The following is a 25,996-nucleotide window of genomic DNA, read 5'->3' as shown; positions in this document are numbered from 1 at the left end:
AAGCCTTTAAACTGTACATGAAATTTTTATCAATTAAGTTCTTATATTCACCACTGCTAAGAAGAATTGGTTGCTTCAAAGTGACTTCCTTAATTATGACTTTTAGAGCACTAGTGAAATATTGACGGTATTTGAACAGTGCCATCCAGATCATTAATTCTTGAAGCTGTCTGAGATAATTGTAGTCTCAGAAAGCAACTGTAGTCAAGATGGACTGGAAGATCAAGTAGATGCTCTGCATTTTGGCACAAGGTCAGGTTTGTGTAACAAATTACACATTGGTCCTTATGAAGGATGGGATTTACAAGAATGTATTTGTTACTTCTACCAGCCTAATCACAAATCCATTACACTATTTTTAATTAACTTCTTGCGTGCTAAGACTGACATATATTGTGTGCTTAGAAGAGGGTTTCAAGCTGAAACTGTACACACAGTTGTAAAAGCTACAAGAATAACCGAGTCATTCTTAAGGAAACCAGGACACTTGAACTAAAACACTGATCTTACTACTCTGTTAGTAGGAATACTGCACTGCATCTGACTGCATTAAGTAATTAATAACCACTCAACTCTGTACTAAGGAAATGTAAATGTAAGCATCATGTTAGACTTGGTTTTAAAGCTAGTTGATCAACAGGAAGGACTGATACTCTTTTCTCTTTCTTCTTTATAATATCTTCAATGAAGCATTTAATGAATGACACTATTTTTGGTTTCTTTATGTATCTTTGCAAAAGGGAAAAGTATATTCTTCATTGCCTTGTTTGTGCCCCTTTTCCGTCTTGTTCAAAAATGTGATCATAAATGGAAAGTTGAGCAGTTTACCTCAAGACTGGCAGCTTAGCAGCTGAAAACTAGTAGTCTTTTAGACAGGTTTGGTGCCTTCTGTACAAAGGTGGTATAATGTCACTGTCACCCCAAATCAAAATGAGCTTTACACAATCCATCAAAATTTGCAGAAAAATGTTAGCAATTCAAGTATGGGATATAAAACTTAAACTCCAGATAAATCCTACTGAACTCTGTGGAAAATTTTCTGTTGACTTTGACAGTGGACTTGGAAGTGACCTACTGCTGAACGATCTAGGTCAGAGCTGATTCACTTGGGGCTAGTTCAGCAGAATTGAAAAGTATGCACTGGTGTCACTTCACCATTTTGTGAAAGTTCTCTGAGCTCTCAGTGAGACATCTCTCCTAAGAGCTAAATTCATATAAAGCATTTGAAAAACACATTACAGTGACAGCCTAGAGCACTGCAGGTTAATTATTTCCACTCCAAGTAATTAGATAATAGTGTGAACACTATGAAAGTATACTCCACAAATTATTCATTAGAAGTATCTCTTTCTGGTCTTCTCTAACTCTCCTAATGAGTAGGAAGAGACTTTTCCCTATAAGGTACAGACATGCTTGTTAAGGGATGTTATAACAGAACCCACACAGATGATTTGGGGAAGACACAGACACTTGCCTACCAGAAGCCAGCACCAGGCACATGGGCTGTGACCTGTGGTCCAGCCCCCAGCTGCCAGCACTAAGCCCCTCACTCGCACTGAAGCCTCAGTAGCTGATTTTCAGGACACACACCATTCCCAGCTCAGTGTCTGGGGCTGAGACCCCCACCCGCTTCAGGGGTGATACAGAGATCTCACTGGCTCCAGCAGCTGATGCCACAGTTCAAGGGTGGCCACAGCCCCCGTCTGACTGCAGCTGCTGACCCTTTGGCAAATATAAACATACCTGAGTCCAGCATCATACACGTTCACATGCAGCTCACACACAGTTTAGACAAGAACTGAAATATGGAGGCATATGATATTTGAAAGGTCTCTCAACATTTTAAATATCTCCCTATTTACTTTTTTCATTCTATTTCTTAACTCCTCTTCAACATTTTTTTATTTTTTCTCTTTCCCTTCTCTGCAGAACCCTTCTTTTTCATTCTAGCTTATCTTGCATCACCCATTTAATTTCTTTCCATCATGTCACTCACTTTTGATAGGCTTTTCTTTTTGTCTTCTGTTGCTTCCTCTAGTCTTTCTACAGCAGTGTTTTTCTCTCTGCTTTCACATTCCACAGCACAGGCACTGCGTATCACTGGTTTTTCCATCCCCTCTTTAGAACTGGTCCTTCATTTTGATTGAAACATCAATTATTTTTCCTCCATTGCAAAACTCAGCGAATCTCCACTGAACTGGATAAACTCATTTTGTTATTGTTATTTGATTAGAATTAGTAATTCAACCTCTGTAATGGGTTTTCTTTACAGGTTCATGCTGCCATGCCTGTCATGCTGAGTCTACAAGCCCCATAAGCGAGGAAGTTCTGGGAGGGTCTCTCACCCCCCATCACTGGTGCCAGCCCTTCAGGGTCTTCACTGACCAGGGACACTACCATTGAGATGTCCAAACAAGTCTTTCCGCTGTTAGGGCCCGTTTCATTGCTACTGAAGTATCCATCTTGCTAAGGCTGTGATAAAGTACATTTATTCTTCAGTCTTTGTATCCATAAGCCATCTGCAAGATCTCAGGTTCTTCAGCATCACTTGCATTCATCTTCCAGTCTGTTTCAGCTACATCAAATTGCTTGTGACTAAACACAGCCAGGGCGACTTTTCATGAGTGTCTTTCCAGAACATGAAATAAAGCATTCTTGAGCTGCATAAAGATTTTCTTTGGCCCAGAGTTTATATTTGCTGCTCGTTTCTTTGAGAGAAGCTGTCATTCCATTAAAGTTACACAAACATGTTTGAATCAAAGCCCAATCAAAAATAGAAGCAATGGTTCTTTCATGTCTTTTGATTCCTGCTTGCACACAGAGTTTTAAGTCTGTTAGAAAATGTTATATACAAAAGCTGTTACCTGTTAAGTTCTGTAGTTCAGCATTCTTCTTTCAATTCTAAAATCCCTTTGAGCAATACTGAATTAGGAATTTCTTTGAGAATAACATACAACTATTTTATTGCTCAGGACAGTGAAAGAGCCCGACTTAAAGCGATTGTCCTGGACAGATTTCTTAACATTTTTTTTAGATTTCTCTGCACCATCTGCTGTGCTCTTCTTCAAGTATTATTTTCCTTTCAATGGGTCTGTCCTCTAACTTAAAAACCTCTTCCTCCTACTCTGTCTCTTTCCTAGGTCCTCACAAGATTGCTAGTTTTCTATTGATGTAATTTATTGTGTGGTTATTTGTGTATATTAGAGTTAGCTAAAAACTTCTGTACTTTTCTCATACACAACAGAAGGGGAAAAATGAAGGAAGCTGCATAGTTCAGAGTAGCAATCAAACAAATCTGGTTTATTGTGAATTCTCTCATATGCTCACATGGCCCACTTCCAGTGACATTTTCCTAAAGAAAGCAAGTGATCTGGTGTAAATATGTTTTCTGTCACAGGGAACCAGCTTAGTTTTAAATATGCTCTGAGGAGTGCATATGGAAGTGTATTAAGTGATATTAAATGAACAAAGTGGTATTGAAAAACTCATACATTTTCAAGCTTTGTACAGAAAGAACTCTGCAATTTACAGTGCTTATGCTCCTGGAGATGTTTATAACAGTTTTAGATAATGTTTGCATGTAACATTCACATAGAAACTCTTCATAACATAAGCAGTTTTTCTGTTTGAAAGTCTGCATGTGTGTCATGGGAAGACATAGTCTGAATAATAAAGCCGTATTTGGGAAATTTCATGAAGATGGTAAGGACAAAAACATGGCTATTTCTCCGGATTATATTTTTATACTTTGACACTACTCTATTTCTTCTCTGCTGTGATACTAGCTTTTTCCTTTCTTCTTTCATCCTTTTCCATTTGCCAGTCCCACAAGTGCCAGCTGCAGTTATTGTTTTTTACAAGATCGTTTATTCTTTGTACTTCATTTTCAATCCATGTTCAAGTGCTATTGGCCTCCAGACTTCCCAGCTGACTCTGACCTCTAATTTATTGGCAGAGAAGTGTGGCTACCAGCTCCTAATCTGCATCTACCATTGAGAGGCTGATTCAAAACAGTATGATCAAGGGAATTTAAAGAGAAAGAAAGCAATCTTACTCTTGAATGACTGTTTCAAGGTAGTTCCTAAAATGCTGCCACCTACTTTTTCAGCTCAGTACTTCTGTGTCTTCTCCTTGTTGCAGATCTGATGCGGTTTATAGGACTTTAGTTGTCCATGAAGCTGGTAGGTATATTTTGCAATGAATAACAGAAAGGGATAGTAGAGGAAGAATCATGAAAAATACACATGTACAGACAAATGAGATTGGCAAGAATGTTTTCCTGGCTCAGTAAAAAACTGCTGATGATCTGTCAAGTAAACTACTGACAACTCACACTGTTCCTCAGCAGGTGTTTCCAAATAACTGAGGCTGAGACTTATAAATATTTATGTTGTACATCATTTTATTTAATTCCCAGAGTCACTACACAGAAGGAGCACATACTCTGATTTGGCTCTCTTCCACAAGTCCTGAACTGTGAATATGAAATCTGCACTTCACTTTGTCTCCCTTGTCTTTCCATCTGTGCTGAACCATTAACAGTTTAGTGGGGCTGCCAGCCGTTAAGACCTTGGAAGAAATTCCATCATACAGCTGAAATTGAGCGTAAATTGTTATGTCAGGAAAATACTTTATGCATTTCTTTTTTTTTTTTTTTAAATTTCATAATCTGTTACTTCCTACCAAAATTTGGAGTTAGAAAAAATGACCTGCGCAGCTTGGCTTTCAGGTCTTATACTAACACTCTTCCAAAAAAATCATATTCAGAACTAACATAACATAGGCATTTTTCCCATTTTCATGGGAAGATTTAAAAGTCCTTTTGGTGAACAAAAACCGAATTCCAACAGAACTGGGAGTTTAGCTGCACTGCCAAGGCATTGGATGGGGCCAGTTGATTGTAAATACTGCTGAGTAAAAAGTGGAGTGAGACTTAAACAGTGGGAGCTCATCTGCTGTCATTGCCAAATAAATGGAGACTTTGAGAAAAAAAGTAAAAAAACCCAAAACAAAACAAACAACACAAACAAACACACACACATTAAAAGAACAAACCTACAAACAAAAAAAACACCATGGAGGGGAAAAAAGAGGAGCTTTACAGGTGACATTTTTCTTTCACTGAGAGTGAAGAAAGAATTTGTTGTGAGAATTGCTTCTGGTTTTTGAATTTATATTAAATAGGATAATTGCCTGCCCCAAAATCTGGTTTAAGTACTCAGATGACTGTGCCTTCATTGTTGACATTTATCACCCAAATCCTATCACTAAAAGGCAGCGATGAGGTGGAAGGCAAGGCAGGAGAGTGCTGCTTTGAACACCAGGCATTTGATGCAGACAGGAAAGGTTGGCAAGCCTTTGGGGGCCAGGGCAGCCACAGCACAGACCATATTGTGCACTTAGTGGGGATGCAAGACAGACTATCTGATTTATCTGCTACACCAGCAAAAAGTGGCCTCCCAGCCCTTGCTTTCATGCTGACTACAAAGAATCTGCAAATAGAACAATCACACTTAGATATTTTGCCTCTGAAAACTCCTGTAAAGATTCCTTGGCTTTGATAGTCTTTCATGGGGTAGTCTCACCTGTCTCTGTAACAACAGAGCAATAGGTAATATCTACTGTCTTTCTAAAGCAGGGATCTGAAGTGAATATGTAAAGAGTTAAGATAGTCTAGGTATAGATGTATATGATGAAGAATAGATGGTCATTAATAAATCACTTATAACTCACAATTTATAAATAATATTTTTATAATCTAATGCATCCTTTTTCATTATCTTGAAGTCTTTTATGATTATATTAATTTGTTATTTCATAAGGAAAAATTTTACTTCTTCATTGTGTATTTTTTTGTAACCAACAGTGTCAGATCTACATCAGCCCCTCAACATTGTAGTAATGGAGAGACTAGGTTACATGCATAACAACTATCCAGATCCTTTTGGACAAATACAATTTTTAAAAGCAGCGATTCAGAAAACAATTGTACTGATCATGTGTATGCATGGTACTCTCCATATTAAATTTTTATTAATAAAATTATAGAGTTGCAGTTCTCTTGTTTAAACATCTGTAAATCAGAGGTTTAAGACAGTGGTCCATTTATCAGTTACAACTACAGATACAGATCATGCTATATAGCAGTCACTCCTAAAGGATGTCTAGGATGCCCAATATTTATGTAGAACATATATCAGTACAGCAGTAGCTAGATATGAGAATATGTAAGACACGCTCCAGTTCCAGAGCATCTTGTGCAGTGTGAGCACCTCTTGGGACAATTGCGCACAACCCCAGGTGTCATACAGAGATGAGTTCTAGGACACTCCCGCAGCGAATTCTGGGGAAAAGTGTGTCTCTCATTTTAATTTTCATTGCAGAGGAAAAAAATTATCAAACCCAAGAGCAAGCAGCAACAGGTAACTAACCTCAATTTGAAGAACCTTCATACTACAGCCCAGGGGAGTTTGTAACTGACTTGATTAGGGATAACAGCTATTATATCTCTAGTCATCCAATTATTTAACCAAAAAAAAAAAAAAAACCTAAGAAGTGTTTGGAAAATTCGACTTCTTATGTATATCTCTTGGCAAGGTAAGTATTAGTATTATTTTATTCTAGAAGCTTTAGGAAGCAGCATCAGTCCATCATTACCAGTGTGTCCGTGCTTAATGGCTCTTCATCTTTTTCTGAAGAACCGTTTTGAAAACTGGTAATACAACAAGAATCTCTTACCATATAATAAATAAATAAATTTTATCCAAACTTAGATTAATTACCTTCTTAATGGCCACAGCTTTTTCTCACCATTTTGAACTGTGCAAATAGCTATACAATTAATAGAAATTATTACAATGTTTCATCTTAATTAACATTTTTAGTGTTTCAACATATATTAAACACTGACTCAGCATAGGCCCAGTGTGCAACATTTTCTCTGTATTAAGTACTCCTTTACTCATTAAAAATCACATTGAAAGCTGTAGTATTGATCAGGAAGTCATGGCAGTGGACTGTAACAGCTGCAGAGTAAACTGATTTCAGCCACTGGGAGCAAAAAGCTTCCATTTTATTTCCTCATACTGTGAGAAAATGAACTAATTCCTTCACTTCTGCCCTGATCTTAGTGTCATCATTTAAAATTAGCTGCTGTGTGAGTACAAAACTTATATTGTCCTCCTAAGTTACTCCTCTGATACTACTTTCTTGCATGTATTTAATTTTAGTTTTGATCTTGATCATACCACTGCAAAGCCTATATGGTTTGCATAGAATTCCATGAGCTTTTGTATGAGCATAAATGTAATAAAATTGTTTGCTTTCTCCATACTTTAAGCTTCAAACTCTTTGGAAATAATATATCCCTTTAGGTTTTTGAAAGCACTGTATACATCTTCAGTAATTACATAGGTTGCGGACCTATATAATTATGTAGGCAATACATGGACAGTAAACCTTTGCAAATCCCGGCAGCCCTTGCGAGAGCAGCTGACGTGGAGTGGGCGTTACCACGGCAAGGGCAGGTGATTTAAAAGCAGTTGTAACTCGACACCAGTAAGGCCAATGGCATCCTGGGGTGTATTAGAAGGGGGCTGGTTAGTAGGTCGAGAGAGGTTCTTCTTCCCTCTACTCTGCCCTGGTGAGACCACATCTGGAATAGTGTGTCCAGTTCTGGGTCCCTCAGTTCAGGAAGGACAGGGAACTGCTGAAGAGTCCAGCACAGGGCAATGCAGATGATGAAGGGAGTGGAGCATCTCCCTTGTGAGGAAAGGCTGAGGGAGCTGGGTCTCTTTAGCTTGGAGGAGACTGAGGGGTGACCTCATTAATGTTTGTAAGTATGTAAAGGGTGAGTCTCACAAGGATGGAGCCAGGCTCTTCTTGGTGACAACTAACAATAGGACAAGGGGTAATGTGTTCAAACTGGAACACAAGATATTCCACTTAAATACAAGAAATGTTTTCTCAGTGAGGGTAACAGAACACTGGAACAGGCTGCCCAGGGGGTTTGTGGAGTCTCCTTCTCTGGAGACATTCAAAACCCGCCTGGACGCCTTCCTGTGTAACCTCATCTAGGTGTTCCTGCTCTAGTGGGAGGATTGGACTAGATGATCTTTTGAGGTCCCTTCCAATCCCTAACATTCTGTGATTCTGCGAAATCTTAAATTAACAAGCTAGAAGTAGATATTTCTAGATCATGTCTATGGAAAAAGAATTCCTAATTTAAAAAATATATATTTTTTATTCAGATATCTACAGAACAGGTACAGGGTCACACTGCAGACTCTGTTAGCTGATACCACAAGGTATCTGTTTAAAGGCTCAGTTTTTGTACTCAAACTAAAAGTATGGAGTTTGAGATACTTGTCAGATCACAGATTGCCTTTTATTTAATGCATTTAGCTGCACAGTGTTTCTGAGTTGAGCTTGTGGTTAAGTACTACAGATATTAAGTGTATTCATTCTTATTATTTGTACTAAAAGTTTTGACATTTCCAGAGATGGTCATTTAGGGCCATCTGACCTTGTGCTGAAACTGGATTGTTTTGTCCATTCACCAGAGCTGCTCTTCTCACAGAGGCAGAATTTGCATGGTAATTGGTTGATTTTTTTAAGGCTGTGGTTTAGTCTTTCCTGGTTTTCCCTATTTCTTTAATTGTTTTTCCTTCAATGTTTTTCTCATACACAAACTGAGAAATTTTTTTTCTATAATTTACAAGTTTTAGGATCCTTAAAGTCTTCTCACTTTCTCCTTCTCTTCCCAAATACAAGTACATAGTTTCTCAAGATGGCTTACAAGCTCCATTCAGTGTTACAGGTGGGAGGTCCTAACTCTGGTTTGGTGATAGAGAGGAAACTATTCAATGTCATGTCACGAACACTGGTATTCAGCACAAGTGCGGTAGCAGGGATAACCCAGGATTATCCTGGTGACTGTGCCACTAGCACAGGAACTGTCAGTCATGTTTTTTATTTATTGCCCCATCTGTTTTGCATTCTTGCTATTGTAGCAAGAGCCATCACAGAGCAGCATTTGTGTTTGAATGTCTGCAGTCAAGATGAAAAGTGCAGGTGTTGCACAAAGCAAACCGAGTTCTACCTTTCACAGGAAAATCATCCGCACAACTCTTTTACAGATGTCTGTCATTTACAGCAAATATCTATCCAGGAAATGCTCATATCATCCATTTTGTATAAAATGGTTAGTTAGATGTTATAGGCAGTTACTCTGACAGTTGCCTTCACAGTAAATATGGGTAATGCTGTTCACCTGCTTTATGGCACATCAGCTAGTCAGCCATGTCAGAATCTAAAGATGAAAATATAAGGCATACTTGGTTTTATATGTATGTAGAATGTCAAATATTAAAGTACAGGTAGACTGGCTACACATCTGTGTTGATATTTTAATATTCAGAAAAGGCAAAAGTACCAGCTTGGTTATTTCTGAATGAATTATATGGGAAAACTCAGCCATGGAACTAGAAGACTGCCAGAAAGGACAACAAAAGATATCTTTGAGATTTTATTTGGTTTTGTTTTCCATATTAAACTTCAAAGTCAAGTAGACTTATATGTCTTCAAAATATTTCAGCGTTAATTTTTTTTTACAGTCTTGTGTTGTTTCAAATACATAATTTGATATTTCTCTGTTAGATGTGTTAAAGTGTGTTCTAAGAACTTAAGTGGGTTGTAAGAACTTTTTAAGAGGTGCAGACATGCAAAAACATCCCCTTTATTGATAAGATACAAACACAAAACAATTTTGTTGTCCTCTTCAAAAATTCTGGTTGCCCTTTGCAATTCAGGATGGCTGCCATCTGTTTGGCTTTTTCCCATTGGGATTCTGCTATAATTATGAACTCTGCAGCATGTACAAAAATTATTCTCAAGCCTTTGTTAACAGTCCTGTCATGTATATTTTAGGTTTCCTCTACGCTCAGAACAGTACCAAACGCAGCATTAAAGAGCGACTTATGAAGCTCTTGCCCTGCTCGGCTGCCAAAACGACATCTCCTGTTACTCAAAGCAAGTTTTATTTTTAATTTGATTTTTTTTTTTTTTTTTTTAGGGTTGCATGCATCAAAAGTTATACTTTCATTAACTGCTCATTTGAGAGACAAAATATCTGCTGAAGTAACCATGTGCTCTTTTGAGGTTTAAAAGGAATTGATGAACAGATTTGTGGGCTGGTAAAAGATTTGTCTGCAGAGCAGGATGGCAAGATACCAGCGCCAGGGTCTGCCACATAGGTGCTGCTGGGTTGGCACTTAAGCTCCACAAGCTAGCTGAGAAGTGATTTACTCATTAAATTAAATACCTGCTCCCAGTGTATTTGAAAAGTGGTATTTTTTTGTGTACATGCGTGTATGTGTCTGTGTGTGCTTGTTGTCCAATAGACAGGATCATATCAGCAGTACTGGTCTGGGAGGAAAGGCTTGGCTCTGCAGGTTTTGTCTATGTAGCATCACACTATTGAGGGAATGAGACCTAACAGATGTGTCTGAAAGAAAAATAAAAAGGAGATTGAAAACAAAATATATGAATGTAGAGATAAAGGCGAAGCACACTGACACTACCTTTAATGTGTTTATATGCTGTGAGGAAATAAAATCTCTCCAGGGTAGCTAACAGATAAAAAATTGGGGGAGGGAAGGAAGGAGGGATGGAGATCGGGTAGATGCATACATACATACATATATATATATATATATACACACCTAGACAGAGATAAATTATAATAATAACACTATTGTCTTTCTGTATAAATTGGCTGATACAAATGATTTTTAAATATCCCTGTGGACCCAATTCAGTCTAGATTAATTTGGCTTAATTCTAGTCACTAAGCTGAACACCTAAAATTACAAGCTTAGTGGTCCCTGTGCTTCCTGTATATTCTTCTCATAAAGCATATCAATCAATCTACGGTAAAAAATACCTCCAAGAGTAGTTCCTTCTGTCCAGTGATTGTGGGGAACCTGAGGCAACTCGGCTACAAACACAGGCCCCTATTAAGTGCCTAGACTTCAGTGGTATGGATCTAGGCTTTCTTTTTGCTACTTCACTGTTTTTCATATTTTCCTCTATAGAGAAGTCTGTGGTACTTGGTTTCCTTTCTAGCTATTTGACATCTCAAAGATGAAAAGTACTAAAAATGTGGATGTGCAGTTTCTTTTCATGGTGGCTTCAGCTGATGTGTTTTACTTGAAAACAAGGTAGCTTAAAAAGGTCAGTTACTGTTATTGACACCTGCTAGTAATTCTTTGTGTAGAAGTTGCTTTCAGCTACATAGCCTGAGTAATATAGCCTTAGACTATAAAAGGTATCATGGAATCACAGAACGGCTTGGGTTGGAACAGACCTTTAAAGATCATTTAGTCCAATCCTCCTGCCATGGACAGGGACATATTTCATTAGATCAGGTTGCTTTGTCCAGCCTGACCTTGCATATTTCCAGGAATGTGGCATAGAACAGAAAAAGGAAATACAGTAGAAGGAATAAAAGGTTTGGTCTGTTTGTTTGAAGCTGCTTGGAGAGATGCATTCAGCATTTTTATCTGTGCTCTCATCAATAATGAAATGCTATATTAAGTAAGAATATTATACTAAATGAAAATATTATATTAAATAATAATATAATTGTAGACATACATTTTTATTATCCCATTTTGACATAATGTGCTATTTGATTTCTGCTAGTATGAAAGAAGCGACATTGTAGTGTACTGGGAACAAAGCCAGCAATACCTGCAATAACAACCATATAATGTGAATTCCTTAAAAAAATTTAGGGTAATATTCTTAGAAGGAGTAATTTGTTGAAGTATACATACCCTGAATTTGCACTTCTGCACTTCACTTCTATCAATATGTGCAGAAAAATGTTACTTGAATAAAGTCTTATTTCAGTATTGCCATTCAACAAAGTATCTCAAAGAATGCTTTTTCTTATTTTGTGCTTTAGCTTTGTAAGCCTAAACTTAAATCCATCCTTCCTTAGCTAAATTTTTAAATTAATGTGCTAGAGATAGGACTAGATTCAAGAGCAATTCTGGAAAATAAAAGCTTGTGTGCATGCAGTTATTGAATAGATAAGGGAGCTATAATTTGGGGTTCATGCAGGCAAATGCTTGTGCACAATTTTTACAGGCATGAACTGAGCCCTAACTTTGGAGATGCTTCTCCAGTTGCCATTACTTGAAGAGTATGTCTGCTTTTTTGCATTTCTTTTACTATTTTGTTCTTTAATGAACAATGAAAGGTTCAAAGTATAGCTCCTGTGGAAAATACATCAAAAACGGTTTGTAATATTTAGCTGGAAAACTACTCATTAATGAATCAGTAAGAATATTTTGTTTAATGTACATATGAGTGAATATGCACTTGCTTCTATTTTTCAGTTGACAAATGTTAGCCTTTCATGAAAAGAAATAAACTCTTAATTTTCTTAGGCTGAGGAAACTAGAGAACTGAAATAACTAATTTTTCATTAATGCTTAGAAATTGATATATTTCCATACAGTTTTGAAAGTATAGCTCTTCTTTCCAGCCTTGATAATGGCAACCATAACTGTGAAGAAAAAATTAAAAGCCTTCAATTGACTCATGAATGCTGTAGTATAGTTGACACTGTGGTAGTTTATGTTGATCTTATTTTTGGATTATTTATATCTATAGAAGACTACACAAACAGAGTGTGAGAAGACTGTTTTACTGAAACTTTTCATTAACAGAAAGACATCATCCCACTGCAGTCTTCTACATTCTTATTGAATCATTGAAACACAATAAAAACGTTTATTACTAAGGATATACCAAACACTGTGCTCAGCATTGCATTGTCTGGCGTTTATCTCTAGCCTCACATTTGTTATGTGTATTCATTTAGCTTCTAGAACAGCTTGTAGATGTCTCTCTAGGTAGCCAGATGTCTCACAAATGGGTGCTTAGAGACCTCTTTCCCAGTTTAGTCCCTTTCTGTCTAAACAATAGTCTGTTTAAATCTCGTAACTCCTGGTGTATAAAACACAAATAACTTTTAAACAATATCTGTTCTCAGGTTGACTCTTTTGTCAATTTGGTATCAGCACCTTGCGTTGACTTGCAGTTGACAAAAAAATCATTGAGCTGCATATGCAGTGTATGACATTGTTATAGGGACTGTGGCAGGATGCAAACCCTCCTCTTCCCCCCCCACCCCGCCTTCAGTATGGAAGAAGTAGGCACATCTCCCTCTCTATTACTTGAGGCTAACAGCTTCTTTTGTTTGGCCCCAGAGCACCCTGCCAGGGCCATTAGGAGAAGGGAGTGCTGAGGTGCCAGTGAGCCGCTGGGCACCTGTGACCAGTGTGGGGGATGTTTGGAGGCTTCAGGGGCACCCCACAGCCAGCGTGGGGGTGCAGAGAAGCTTCTGGAATGCCTACAGTCAGGTCTGATCAGCCAGTATAAAAACGGGACTCTCGTCGAGACTTTGCTGATTGTCGCAGGTGTCTCGGAGCACGAGCTTAGCCAATGCCGCCAGGAGCCACGCCGCCCCCGCTTCCCGGGACTGAGACTCCGCTTGCCTTGCCGCCATGTGTGTAATTAAATTAACCCTCGCAGGATTGCGAGTAGATATATATTCCGTGCACATTTGCACGCGTACTTTAAATTATTTCCTCGCACAATCGCGAGTGTACTTTCCTCCCGTGCTTCCACATAAGCACGTGTAGTATTCCATGCACAATTGCACGTTTAAGTAAATTAACCCTCACAGGATTGCGACTACATATATTCCGTGCACATTTGCACGTGTACTTTCCGTACTCACTACGAGTACGTGTATCTCTTTAAGAATAATCTCACACCGTGTTCAGGCAAGTGTGTACTCCTCCTGGACTCAGGGCCGGCTCCGGCATTGTTTTGGGTGAAGCCACGTGCATGCACTCTGTGGACCGCCTGTTGTATTGGTTGCTGCCCCTTAATAATTTTCCTCAACTGATCTCCGAACCTGTATTTAAGTCACTTTTGGAGTGCTAAAACCCTGTTTCTCACCGGTTTAATAAAAAGTTGTTTTGGACCCTGTTGTCCCTTAAGTTAACCTCGAAGTGTTTCCGTGACAGGGACTTAAGTGACTATTATAAAGAGTATAAAATTTAGCTCTCTTAAAAAACTTTGCTTTTAAAACCTTGCAATATAAATCCTGAATGTTTTATGCAGAATTAAAATGGGGCTCAAGAACTTTGCTATACCTTTCCCACATTAGGAAGACAGCTTCTTAAATCCAAACCAGCTTTATTCCAGTTTCATCTATAAGAGCAAGCTTTTCAAACTCTCCCTTTGCACCTCAGAATGTCAGAAAATCTCTTTGAAAAAGAGAACTGAAATGTTCTTATAATCTTGTGAGTTCAGATACTGGCCCTTTAAAACTAATACCAAGCATCATAAGGTAAATGCAGAGTTGTGTCAGTTGGGTTTTTTGTCAATAGCATTTAGATTGGAAGTTTTCACAAAGGTGGTAGTTGTCCATGAGTCACTTGAGATAACCTATGAAGAAAAATAAATGAGAAACATGTTATAGCTTATCCGCAAGTCAACACAAAATGGACGATAAAAGATAAGACTATAGGTAATGCTGAGATCACTTTCCCAAGATGAATGCCAACAGCAACACCTCATTGACAGGAGAACTCAAGACAAGGCCCTGCAACTTTGTGAAGATTTATCCAAATAGTTTGTATATTTTGATTATATCCATTTAAAGGCTGTTCATTTTTTGTTTAGCTGAACTATATCTTCTGATGCCAGATTTCTCCCAAGCAGCTGAAAGTTATTATTACTGCATTGTAGCAGAACAAAAATATGTGACAATGTAAGCATAATATGGTTTTAATGGAGTATTCTAATATTTTATGCTTATGAAAACTGAACTGAATAAAACTTTAAGAATGCAGATTCCCATACTCTGATGAAATAAAATGTATGTCTTCAGAACTGTAGAAGTGACAGTTATCTGTGTTTGTTTTCTCTCAGGTTACTTTCTGTAGTTGGTAAAAAACAGAATAAGGCAGTGATTTGATTAAATTAGTCTGGAGTGCTACATAAGCTATGTTTAATACTGGGAGTACTTAAAAACAGATGCACACATACATATTTTTGATCAGGTATATGGCTGGCATGCCATATAAAAATACATACTGTAAGATTTTTTTAGCTATTTTATTTAACTTTCACGTTTAAAACTCTGCCTGGAAAAAAAAAAAAAAGTATTGCATTCTTGCATTCTTTTGGGGCTGGACTCAGCTGTAAGGCTTGATTGTGTATATCCAGATATTCACCTAATGGTGAGGTCACTAAAATACTCATGTTCCCCGTTTTGGGTCCTCACCATGAATAATCATGTTGCCCTGAAGGGTTTGTTACACAATACTCAAAGTAAGGTGTACTGTTGAATACGAAACAGCAATCTCACATACTTTCCAATGCACAACTGAACAGTCAAAAGAAAAAACTGAGAATCCCAGTCTGATACAGTCAATTCACATCAATTAATGTACCAAGGGAAAATTTCCAGTATTCGGGAGTCACTGAAGTTTTATAAAATTAATTTCTTTGCTCAGGGAGTCATAGAAACAGAAAAATTATTCTGAATGTGTCATGCATGCCCTTGCAGAAAGTTTGCTTTCCAGCTTATTGCTATTGTACCTAAGTGATAGTATTCAGACTACTGGATCATCACTGCTGTTCCATGTTCTGTGCAGCCACTGGAGCAGACAAATACCCTTTCCCTAAGGTTAAAAATGAATATGCCATTTGTCTTTAAAGTTGCAAAAGATGGTCTTTAAAGGAAAGTCATTTAACATTCTTTTTTTTTTTTTCTGTAAGGGTTAGGTACTTCTAAATCCTGTATTTCTTATTGACCTTTACTCTCTGTCTCTTGTGTTCTGCAGACACTGTAGAAGATGAAATGGAAATGGCCACAGTACGACATAGACCTGAAGCTCTTGAACTGCTGGAAGCACAGAGTAAATTCACAAAGAAGGAACTTCAGATCTTATATAGAGGGTTCAAGAATGTAAGCACTTTTTAAATTTACTATCCATTTACAGGGTAAGCCACCGCAATCTCAGCCATATAAGAATGACTGGCAATGAAGCTCATGGGATTCAGTAGCTAATGCTGTGTGCCTGGTTGTGTGAGGATACAATCACTGTACAACAATTGGGCTGTTTAACAGCCAAAAGATGCAGACAAATTGAAAAGCATCCAGAAGATAATGATTATACCTTAGTTTTGTAGGACTTTGTTCAAGAACAGACTGAAAATTGTGTTGGAGTTGTTTGTCGGAAGATGAAATAATGGGAGAAAATTGAAGTCCTGAAGAATTTGGTCAGTGAGAAGAAAGATTTTGATTTTTGTGTTCACAATAGCTGCCACTAGAAGTAATTGACATAAATTGCATTAGAGGACTTTTTTGTTATGTGAACAGTATTAGATGACTTCTTTGGTCCTTCCTGGCCCCTCAAGTATATTAATTTGTCAGATCCCTTTACTGGGAGTCATTATTAATGACTTTTTTTTGCTAATATACATGTTCTATTAGCCATTTAGTTAGAGGGGATCCCACTGAGGACCCCAGTGCATGAGTACAGCAGAGAAATAAGATACAAAAAGATTTCACAAAGTATTAAATTCTGGCTCTATACCAAAAGTAAAATCTGTCCCTGATCTTATTAATGCTATACGAAGGAAAAGAAAATTTAAAAGCTGCGTTCTTAAAAAAAAGTAGCCTTTTTTGTTTTTTTTTGTCTCTGCTGTATTCTATAATCTTTTATGTGATTAATACTTCTATAGGATACTATCTACCATTAACATTGGATAGAAAATACTTGATATTAAAAAAACTTGAATAAATAGCAATTGAAGTAATGATTGTGTAATGTTAATTCATGTATTTGCTTGTGATTACCGCAACTGTGCAAGTATTCAGTCTCCTGCTGAGCTGGAGGTAAAGATAAATTTAATTACATTTATCACCTTTTGATTTAATTTCTCTTTCAACCTTACAAAAGGGCCGCCTTCTTGCCTTTGGCATCTACCAGTCATGTGAAATTGTATAACAAAGTATAATGCTAAAAGCACAATGAAGCTCAACTATGGAATCAGAATATTTTCAATAGCTTGTACAAGAAAAATATAAATCTAACAGAATTCTTAGATATCAAGCTATGCAAGTGGATGTTCTGAAACCACGTTTTTATCTGAAGCCTATGATGCAAGTAAAATACAGTCACTTAATGTGTCTTGTCCATATATCATCCTCAGTTACAGAAGGTATATAATGTTGGCATGTTACTGATTAACAGTGATTGCTCTTAAAAGCTTTTCATTTCCTCAGGGTACAAGAGAACATTCCCTTGCTAATGACAGTATTCCGTAGGTATTGCAGATCATGAACTAATGTCTCTAATTATCTAAGGCAAAAAGGTACAAAGTATAGTGGATAAAATAACCCTTCTGTCTGTTTCTCTATGAATTATTATTAGAGTCTCAAATTAAGCACCTTGATAATTCACTGCATAAAATAAGCTATGGAGAAAGAGAATAGGTTATAAGAAAATATTTTAATTTATTCCTGTTTAACCATTCTTTTTTTGAAAAGAGGAATTCCAGCTCTTCATATGCTTTTGTGTTCTAAAATGTAAGTTCTACTTACATCAAAGGAGTGTCAATGGTAATACATCTTTATTTAGGTGTTTCATTTCCTTATCGTTACCTGATAATTGAAGACATGCATATACTTCAAATATTTAGTGTCAAAGAGCATAAACTTCAGTTTTTTTGTGGTTTTTATTATTGCAAAATTTTTAATTGCATTCTGAAATGCTGTATAGCATGACTACAGCTGATGACTGTTATAAAAGTAAATCAATTTAAAGTAGTAGTCTTTAGACTAAGCATTAGACTTCAGAAATGAAGGATTTCAGTTTAGTTGGCATTTGTTTTATTTCTCATATTTATCAGTTCTTACTGCAAAATGCTCTACAGCTCTATGAGCAGCTTGCCTATGTGGATTAGTTCATTTTCCTGTCACATATCTAGTTTTTTACCAAATACGATTTGAGCAGCTCTGTTGGCTACCGATACAGCATTAAAGTGCTGCCCATGCCCTGTGCTTAGATGGTCTCCCTCTGACAGCGCTCAGTCATCCGCTTCTGTCTGCCGCAGGCCACCTCCCTTCTCACTCCCCTTCTTTCTGATCCTGACAATATCTCCACCCCTGTGTGCTTCACGTGTGTGCTTCATGCACCAATGTATACTGAAAGTTGTAACTGCATTTTGTATTTTGCATACTTTAACCGAAGTTCCTTTCATAAACTGTAATAATTATTTTTGAACCTACTGGGGTATTTTGACATCTACAGAATCCTGTGGGAAATTAGCTTCGTATCTAATTGTGCCTTCTGTGAAAAATAATTCATTTCTGTGTCATACCTGCTGCCTTTTGTTTTAATAAGGTATCTATAGTATTTCTGCTATGAGAAAATGAGTAACCATTATCATTACATCTCCAAGACATTCCCTGTTTTACACACCTCTTACACATTTCCCTCTTAGTCCTGTCTTTTCCTGACTGAAAATTTTTTGTCTATATAATCTCAGTCCAGCCTGCTGATTTCCCTCAGTCCTGTCTAGTTCTAGGATATTTGTTCTGACATGGGTATGACCAGAAGTTCTCACAGGTTGAGTCCAGTTATTCATTGTTTATGACTTCAAATTACTTACTTATAGTTCTGACTGCCTTTAGATGAGAAAGCAGCAAGTACTCCTCTATTTCTGTAGTGCTGGTGATTACACAATTTGGTTTACTATGTGTTTTTTACTTATAGAAAAATAAAATGGTAAACCTTTAAAGATATTTTCATCAATTTTATTTTCCAGCATAGGCAAATTGCATGCCAAATCCAGCAAAAAAAGTAATTCAAGCAGAAGTAGTTAGGGTCTCAGATAGCAACTCTGTGTACATGTGCACACATGAAAGCTTCAGAAAGTCTCAGATCACACTGTAGTATAGCTGACACTTTAGGAAGCAAGAAGTAGAGGATAACTTCAGGAAAGGCCTAAAGGTTATTGAAATGCCTACCTTGGCAATGGCTGTTTTGGTAATAGCCAAGGTCGATGTTTAAAATATAAGAGAAGATACACTAAAGGAGGTGGGATAAGCATCTTCAGATGACCTAACAACTATTACAAGAACCAAGGGAGAGTTTATGCTTATATTTGGTCATTTAGCCATTTTAAAGCTTCTATACTATCCTTCAAAAATGAGTCTAACACAAGTCCTAAGCCCTCCCCAGGCTCAAAATGTTGTCCCCAGCACTCTGGTTTCACAGTGCTTCTGCACTCTTGTTGATGAATTGTTGCTCAGCTGCCATCACAGTGGGACCTTTCCATTTTGTATTTGGCTTCCTGTCATCCCATTTCTTGTAAATTGAAATTGTGATTGCTGCAGTCATTAACCTTTCAAACCAATGGCTCTGTGGCAGGCCTAGTACAAGTGGTACTTCACAATAAATTGCACAGACTATCAAGCACGCACTCAACATGTGGTCTGTCTTTCTCTTTTGTCCATTGATAGATCTCTGAGGGTTTTTTAAAATGTCCCTGAGCTATAGCACATTTTCAATTTTAAAAATACTTAGATAATGTTTTTACTGCACAAAAGATACTCCTGTACTGAACTTAAATGTTAATGATCTTTTAATTTTGGTTGATTATTCTCATCAAGAATTCTATCAAACTCTGTGTTGTGAAACTGCTGGACTTTCCTGGAAAAGTGAAAGGGTTTTTGATGAACATTGATCTTACCCAGCTGTGTATCAGAGAAAGTGTAAATTGAAGTCATGCATGCATAAAAATGTCCCTGGATACATATTGTAGCTTTAAATTGGCAGCTCTATACTCGTGACGTTTATTGGGAAGCAGCATTTCTACGATACCTTTCTTCCCTATTGCTGTTAGCAAATGAGGCAAACAATGACAGTAAGATAATAACTCTGATAATGTTGCAGCTCAAAGATAGGTTCTCCCATCATACAACCCATCCATGTAAGAAAACATTTTTTTTTCATCACTCAAAATATGCTAATTTATTTAAAGAATTTTCCATTTCGGTTATGGTTTGGTGGAAGCATCGTATTACTGTATGTTGCATTTGTGAGTATCACAGAAAGTTAATGCAAGCTTGTTTAGTAGGTTATTTCACTATTGTCTACAGCATCTGAGTTTTGCATGATGAAATATAAGTATTTTCATTGTCCTTTTCTGGAAAATTCCTTCCCTTTTGTTTGTTCTTCTGTTAGCATCTTACAGGAAAAAAAAAAAAGTGAGGAGAAAGTACGTGATTTATCTAATCAACTATTTTTCCAATAATGAAGAAGAAGATTGAGTTGGTGCAGTGAATAAAAATAATTCCCACTGTATAAATAATTTCTCTGTTCCTGCAATCTTTTGTTTTTGATTAAGATGAAGGTTAGGTATATACTGTGCATTTTTCGGTATATGCAGTAGTTTATGCAAAACCTGAAACATCTCCATGTGACTTTGGGGGTAGTGAAGTTAAAGTTGCCAGAATATTTTAACTTTCCTTATATATTTGCATGCATGATATTCTAGGGACACTAAATTTCTCTCACTCATTGTAACTGAAGCTTACTTGGTAACAAAAGAGGTATGAGAAAGGTATCTCCGTGTCCTACATACAGATAACTTTTACCTTTATGACTATTCTGTTTGCACAGCCTCTGATCTATGACTGATAGAGATGTAGTATTCTGTCTTTTACTTCTGTGTTTCAAATGTAGTTTATAAGATAATAAGTGTCTTGGTAAGAAGTTATTTAGTTGTCATGGTTTAAGGCAAGGCAGCAATAAACCATGGCAGATGCTCCCTGTTACCACCTCACTTCCTGCCACCCCTTTCCTTTAGATTGGCAAGATTATAGGAAAGATAAGGGGAAAGGAAGAGAGACTTGGACTTCAAGTTGGAGAGTATTAAATGGTTTTACTAATGCTACTAATAAATAGAGAATACATGCAAAATATACAAAACCAATCTCGAATGCTCGATGTGGAGTTGGCGTCACTCCAGCAGCAGAGCTGGGTGTGCGGAGCTGGCGGCTTCGGCAGGTGCAACTCAGGCCCCCGGAAGTCATGGGTGAGACTTCACAGCAAACTGGAACCTGGTTGCAGGGATGCAGGGCCTGAGGCCTGTGGATCACAGGCACACAGGCAGGGTCCTCTCTAGATACCGGCCATGGTCAAAGAGAGAGTGACCCTCGTGATCACCCTCTTATAGAGGGGGTATGATGATTATGGGATGCAATACTTCAGTTGATCAGTTTTAGTCACCTGTTCCATCCACCCCTCCTCAAACACGCCCCTCCCACAATGGAGCATGGGAAAACTTATCAGTCTTTCTTGGCTACCATAGTAATAAATCTAAATATTAACTTCTTCAGCATTCCATTGGTCTCTTATCAGCACCGAGTACAACATCCGAGGAAAAAATGTGCAGGCTAAAAGGAAAATCACTGAAAGAGAACTGGTCTTGTTTTTAACAAAACCAGGACATTAGTACAAATGGAATATGTGTCCCTTTGCATTATATTTGAGAGACACTAAAAGCTGACAAGGGACATAGGCATTTGACTGTAAAAAAAATTATAATGCAAAGAGTTTGAATATCTCTGTGATGATCCAAACAAAGATTTTGAAAGTCCATTCAGTTTTCTTTGCTTTCTTAATTAATCTTTTCTACCTGTTCTAAAGCCCAACAAGGGGCAAGGACAACATATTCATCTTTGTTTGTATCTCTGAAATTCTGCGTATTGTGTAACTGATTGTTTTACACTACAAGAAATAACACTTTAGGTTGGATCAGCTGTCTCTGAGTCACCAGTGTCCTGCATCCCACAGAGTCAGTGGAATGTCTTCAGTTCATTGTGGTCTCATTCAGTTCTACACTGAATCCATGTGTTTGTATTGAAACAAATAAATGCATATTCAATATTAATACATACCAGAGACAGAAAAAAAAAAAACACTGAGTATGAGTGACAATGGCACTAGTGCAAGAATATTTTGCCCCTCATATTGGTCCTCCAAGGCTTGTTCTTGCAGATGAGGTAGCTTGGAGCTGATCAAAAAGAGGAGAGCCTGTAAGAGAAATATAGATCAGTCAAAGGTTCCCACCTAGTTCTCCTGCCTAACATGAAACAACACTAAAAACGTTTGACCTCTATCACTCTGCGACTCTGAATATGAAACAGGCATTGGGTTGTTCTACTGGGTAACAGTGCATGAAACATGCCTATATTGTGCAGAAAGGTTTTAAAGAGGGGCTGACCCCTCTGCACAAGTCATGTGTGAACAGCAGTGTTGTCATCTCGAAGAGGCTGTATTTACAAAGAAGCACCAATAACTTGTCTTTTGAAATAGACACAGTGATAACACCTGAATAGGTTGTGCCTTGTGCACATAAATCTGTTAAATTTGTATCATAGAAACATCAGTAAAATAGAATGCACAATGAAACTCCAAACAAGTAAACCTGGAAGCCAGATATCATGTCTGCTGTCAACAGACATATTTCTGTATGTATTTTTTTTCTATCTAGGGAGCATTTTCGATGACATGTATAATGCACATAGCTCAAACCCTGATTGTATAATACAAAGTTATTATTTATCAGTTGTGCTTCAGATCAATTGTTTTCTCAATTTTAGATGACTAAAGAAAAACTTAAACAATCATGCCAAGGCAAAATTTTGCTATTATGTTTCAAAAGCACTGGTATTCATTTACTAAGGGCTTAGATAGAACTGTTCCATTTTTCAAACAAGGCTATGCGAAAATCTTTTAACAAACTGAGCAATAAATAATGCTTACAGTCATTATATATTTCCTTCAAGAGTTAGTCAAGGAACTTGAAACTTTTCAAATATGAGACTAAAAATAATTTGGAGGTGCACTTTGACAGATCTAGCATACAGTTGTCAGTTGTCACAAATTTACAGACCATCATGCTTTCAGTGGAGGTACTCATTTCAATTAGTTTCACAGTTGCTGGCAGAGACGGAGATCTTCTCTTTGAAAGTTAATAATGAACTCAGCCCCTACACGTCTATTCACCTCATGACTTACTGGTGTTCATGGAGATACTTCACGTTGTGTTCACTGGGGAAAAACTGTCATCCACCATGTCTTCATAATAGTGACTGCTTACTTCTGAATTAAGTCTTAAAAATGTAGATGTCGCTGATTAAGCAGCACATAAAAAAGAGCGTGAGTTTAAGCACCTAGTATCAATAATAGTGCAGAGCACCAAATACCTCTAAAGTTCTTCTTTACTCTAAAGATGCCAGTACTGTATTTTTGGTGGAATTGTATTGCTCTGTGTCTGTGTCAGTCCCTCCTGTTTGAAACTGGCAGTACCCTGTGCTGTGCTCTCAGCAGGGCTGATGGGGCAACGTGCCATCACTCATGCCAGGCTGGCATTTGATGCACAGTGGATGCTTTCTGCTCTGCCAGCCAGCTGCTCAGTGTAACTCATCTGCTGGTGGAGCTGTTTTCTGCCACAGAGCTTTCATGTGCATCCATATGTGATAACTGAGGAATATAAATGTTTATGTACTACAATACATGAGCAGCACAATATATTCTTTGGCTGCAGCTCATTGCAGTTATTTTTTTTGCTGCATCTGGACTAAGCATTAGAAAGCTTCGGACTGGAGTTATGTGAAATTGTTGGATTTCGGTTTCTGAGTAATCACGTACATTAGAGAAGTAAAATTTGGTGCACTGCACCACTGATGATGCTGTGATACTAAATTTAGTGAGGAGACAGCCCTTTTTCTCTTTTCTCCCATTTGTCCCCTTTTCTTCATGAAGAGAGATGAATATAACTGCTATAAACACTGCACAATATAACACACAGCTTATCATAAAATGTTTTAGTGGGCCAATTCATCAGTTGAGAAAAGAGTGTTCAAAAAAATCCCTCTACTTGGATTTCTTGCTACTGGTTTTCTTACTTTTAAAGAGATTTTATATAAAAGATTATAATTCCATACTAAATCCTCTACTAAGTTGTCTCCCTGTTACACTGCAATTCAAGGACACAAAGTAGACATCCATATTTTCAGGTGTGCAGCCTAAGCCTGTAAAACCAGAGCACAGGGAATAAACACATCATCTGGTCATACTTCTGGATGGTGCAGTTGGACCATTTGGGTCCTGATTACTTCAAAACTTTATAGACAAAAATCTTGTTTGTGCTGGACTCAGGGATCTGTTCTGGATCCTAGGAATTTCTGAGTAATTTTAGATCTTTATATTCTTTTCTTGGTTAAACTCCTAAGCAATTTAAGCAAAATCAGCAATTGTAGGTTTTGTCAGAAAGCAGTGAAATCACCAAAAGTCCTTTCTTGATTTCAACAGTATTAATTTCTGACTAGAAATGTCTTTAGATCTATGCTACCTCTGTGCTAAAAATAAACAGTGGTAAATCTTCCAATAAAACAGCAAATCACAAGTGATGTAGCATCAAGGTCAAGTCTTTCAGTCTCATGGAAGTTCATTACAAGTCTTGGGCCAACCAGCATCTACCTTTGAGTGACAGTCTGAAATGCAGTATCTAACAGAGCCCATATTCTATAGATCAGCTGGACATTTGCACAGTTGCTCTTCACTCCAATTATGTGAATGATTCTCATGTTAACTTTCAAGTAAGAGAATTTATTCAACCCAGTCAATTCCATTGTGAAATATACTTAAAGAACCTTAGATACGGTGAGTGTAACAGAAGAAATAGGAGCAAATAACTCAGAAGACAGCATGATTCAGTAAACACAGCATGAAACTAGAAGTCTAAAGACTCGAGTCGTTTGGCTCTCTGGATGGCTTATTAACTGCCACACACCTTTAAAAGCCCTAACTATCACACTAAAAAGCCGCCTGAGTTGCAAGAGAGCATTATGCCATTGCTTCGCTGCCTGCATGGGCTCCACATTGACAACTGCTTAATTTAATGTCTCTGGTCTGACAGCCAAAACCTTTTAGAGTGTCCCTGGCTATCTGAGAGATTGCTTCTCAGCTTCTGATCAAAGCCTCCTCAAACATACCCTGGGAACAAAGTGGGGAGCACCAGTAGGGGGGCTGGTGGCTGTGGGAAACTGAACTTTCCCAGGATCTGGAGATAGCGAAGTTCGTTCTTACAGGAAACAATATTGAATGCTGAATTTGTCAGTGTTAAGAGTGAAATGGGTGTTCTGTGGGCAGAATTTGTGTGAGACAGTCTTCCTCTCTGTGACCAAGCTCCATATGTGTCAAGTTGAAATGACAGTAACCTCATGCCTGAAAGAACACCGATCTAGGAAGCACTCTGTGTGATATTTCTAACAATTATTTACTTGTTCCATTTATGCATCTCTGACCAGAGACTGAAGCCCATCCCTTTTCTGTTAATGTAACTGTCTCAAAACTAAACAGTCCATTAACAGGCTAGAAGCTTATGCACAGGGATCAATTTTTTTTTCTGTTTCTTTAAGTAGTATAGCTCTCCAGATTTGAATCTCATATCTTTCCTAATACTTGATCAAATAACCACAACGAATCTCATTTCCAAAAAATCTGCTGTACTTCCAGTAGTGTTGAAAATAAATAAATCAAGTCATAGAGCATCTGCTTCACTGAACAAGAGATGTAGTACCATCCACTGTAATGGAGCCCAAGTTATAACACCCTTATTTTCTTATTCTGTTCTCAGAAGCTGCAGCTATGGAACAAAGACAAATTTTATGTGCCATAAACTTAGAAGGTTTTGCAAGCAGTTTTTATTCCCAGCAATTTCAGCCTCAATGAATCTCCATAAGGAATAATGAGAAATTAAATCTCTTTCTTCGGCCTACCCTGTATGATAGATAACTCTTGTTTAGATGTATCTAGTAGTCTTT

General features: G+C 37.5%; 1 protein-coding gene across 12 annotated transcripts in view; it reads left to right on the top strand.

Annotated features, from left to right (window-relative positions):
• Window positions 1-25,996, top strand: part of KCNIP4 (potassium voltage-gated channel interacting protein 4) — a 430,639-nt gene that overhangs the window by 373,851 nt on the left and 30,792 nt on the right. For 10 of the 12 annotated variants that reach the window (XM_071807360.1, XM_065837024.2, XM_071807362.1 and 7 more), the window contains one exon: window positions 15,933-16,057. In XM_071807360.1, coding sequence (XP_071663461.1) covers window positions 15,933-16,057 — 125 coding nt within the window. Of the gene's footprint in view, window positions 1-9,927; window positions 10,030-15,932; window positions 16,058-25,996 lie in introns of all 12 variants that reach the window. The other 2 variants (XM_065837021.2, XM_071807355.1) reach the window with 1 other exon arrangement.

The sequence above is a fragment of the Patagioenas fasciata genome, chromosome 4, assembly GCF_037038585.1.
Source record: "Patagioenas fasciata isolate bPatFas1 chromosome 4, bPatFas1.hap1, whole genome shotgun sequence".
NCBI lineage: Eukaryota > Metazoa > Chordata > Aves > Columbiformes > Columbidae > Patagioenas > Patagioenas fasciata.
This window is presented reverse-complemented; position numbering and strand designations above follow the sequence as displayed.